General features: G+C 36.0%; 1 protein-coding gene across 1 annotated transcript in view; it reads right to left on the bottom strand.

Moving 5' to 3' along the window:
* Window positions 1–2,568, bottom strand: part of HACE1 (HECT domain and ankyrin repeat containing E3 ubiquitin protein ligase 1) — a 105,285-nt gene that overhangs the window by 41,370 nt on the left and 61,347 nt on the right. The window contains 3 exon segments of the mRNA XM_045294315.1: window positions 328–415; window positions 629–697; window positions 1,233–1,570. Coding sequence (XP_045150250.1) covers window positions 328–415; window positions 629–697; window positions 1,233–1,570 — 495 coding nt within the window.

A 2,568-nucleotide genomic window follows, 5' to 3' on the forward strand; every position in this document is an offset into this window, starting at 1 on the left:
GGCTCTGACCAAGAAGCCTACGAAAGGCGTACAAACCTTCAGCAGGGCACAGGTTCTATTTTTCAAATGTATTTCGGTAAAAATATTTCTCTTCTTAGACTAATGTTCAGGAAATATGGCAAATGTGTCTTTATACAGGATTTTGCAAATAGTAAGCGTTCAATAAACATTTCTTTAAAAAGAAAATTTACTCTTCATACTATAATAAGAAATCTCAATTATAATTATTAACTCAGCTAAACAAGATTAAAATTTAAAAAAAAAAAAAAAACAATTCAAATGTATTTTGATTTATTGCCCAAAAACAAAATTCTGAGAAATTTCTACCTGTGCTTTAATGATATGCATGAACCTTGACATCAACTCCGGACATTCAAGGAGGAAATGGAAGTGGTCAAATATAATTTTGGGATTTCTGAAAGAAAGAAAAAAATGTGTTTAAGTGCACCGGAATGAAAATTCAGAGATACAGTTGTTGAAGCAAAAGAAAAACACTTATACAGATCTATACTTACTACACTGTCACTTAATATTGAAATAATAATTTCTGAATAGTAATAAGTGTGACTATTTTTCTGTTGAGAAGTAACTATAAGAAAGAGTACTTTAAGAATCCAGCAATGGCTACCTGTTAACAAAGCACTTTAGAACTTCATCATGTTTGCAGACAAATTCAATGAACCGGGGGGAAGTCATTCTGTGAAGGATAAAAAGCGTAATTAGACCACATAGATTAAAATATGATGATATAAAAAATATATATGATGATATAATATTAAAAATCTGACTGATGTCTAAACAAAACAAAAGCAAAATCAATGATTTTTGCATCTCCTTTCTACATTTATGAAACTAAACTAAGTATTGTCTACTCAATTTATAAAGTGAAATAAAACATGCACTAATAGCATCTCATCAGTAGATGTTATATAAACAAGTACCTTTTTGTAAATCTTGAAATGCTAAGCAGCACTGGCTCTGTACACTTCAAGCACATAATTAAGACATCCTACAGAAAGTGACATTTAACTATTCTACTTGGTAATAACTTTCTTATCATTTGCTGGAAATTCAAATACTTTTAGGTAGGATTCTAGAGTCATACAATTGGCATCTTAAAACATGATCAGAATACAACCTAAATCAATAGAACTCATTATTTGTTGCTATTCAAATAAAACCACCTTAATTGTTCTTCCCACATCAGAGAACAGCAGGCACAGCCTTCTTACCCTGGAGGCATCTGACAGGAGCAGCACATGTAAAAGGCTTGAATGACAGCACTCAGCCGGTTTGCTGTCATAGAAATAACATCCTGACAATCCGCACTGGCTTCCGGTGTCTCTGCAAGAGCATCTGGTTGAGATTCCCTGGTGCCAGTGGCTAGCTTGTCATAGCTCTCAGGGCCTGGAGTTTCAAATGGAGGGATGGAAGTAGCATCTTGATGATCTTGGCCTTTCTGTTTCAGTAAAATCGAAGTAATATCTGCCGAGTCCTTCTTGTTTTTCATGAATTCTGTGGCTATTAAAACTAACCACTCGTCTAAAGCGTGCCAAAGCAATTCCAAAGGCTAAGGGAACAAGGAAAACAAAAGTTTCCTGGGGATTTCTAGCACCGTTATTTCAACTCCAGAATATGTAAACCCACACAGTCAAGAAAAGATATCGATAAAGAACGAATTTGCTCAAGATACTTGTATTTTCTCAAGTAAAGTGACAGTGATGCCAAATGATAAGTAGCAAAACTATATGAATGCCATAAAAACCAATTTCTTCACTCACAGCAAAAAATCCATTTGCATTTATCTATTCCTTGCAATAAAGGGTGAAAAACTAAACTCTGAGAAGAATGGCACTCTTAAAAGCAATCTTACTTCTTTTACTCTTCAAATACTTAGATAATTAAAAAACAAACAAACACAAAAACGCCCAAAGTACTTAAAAAACATTTAATTTACTATGTCCCGTGCCTTATATCAGAAGCTCTGGTAGCACAGTGAGTTACGAGTTGAGATGTTAAGCCACATGGTCAGCAGTTTGAAACCACTAGCAGAATGTCAAGGCGAGTCTGAGCCTGTAAGATTTACAGCCTCCTAAACCCAACGGTTTGCGTTGGTTTCCTTATACGTAATATGTCTAGATTTTGACAATTTACAAGAAACAAAAACCAAAAAGGGCTCACTGCCATTGACTCGACTCTGATTCACAGCAACACTATAGTACAGAATAAAACCGACCCTGTGGGTTCCTGAGAACAGAACGCCATCACGGGAGCAAAAAGCCTCATCTTTCTCCCTCCAAACAGCTGGTGGCTTTGAACTGCTGGCCTGTGGTTAGCAGACCAACAGTAATCCAGTAGGTCACCAAGGAACCTAGTTTCTGACAAGTGTATCCACATACATAAAAATGCTTCTACACACGCACCACTAATCCCTAATAACTAATCATTTCAAAAACAAGTACTAAATTTCCCAAACTGCTAGTGAAACATTAGCTAGAACCGTGGTCCTCAACCTTCCTAATGCCACAGTCCTTTCATACAGTTCCTCGTGTTGTGGTGATCCCCCCC

This window comes from Echinops telfairi, unplaced genomic scaffold (genome assembly GCF_000313985.2).
Source record: "Echinops telfairi isolate 266 unplaced genomic scaffold, ASM31398v2 ScPeMD7_3533;HRSCAF=4204_0, whole genome shotgun sequence".
NCBI classification, from domain to species: domain Eukaryota; kingdom Metazoa; phylum Chordata; class Mammalia; order Afrosoricida; family Tenrecidae; genus Echinops; species Echinops telfairi.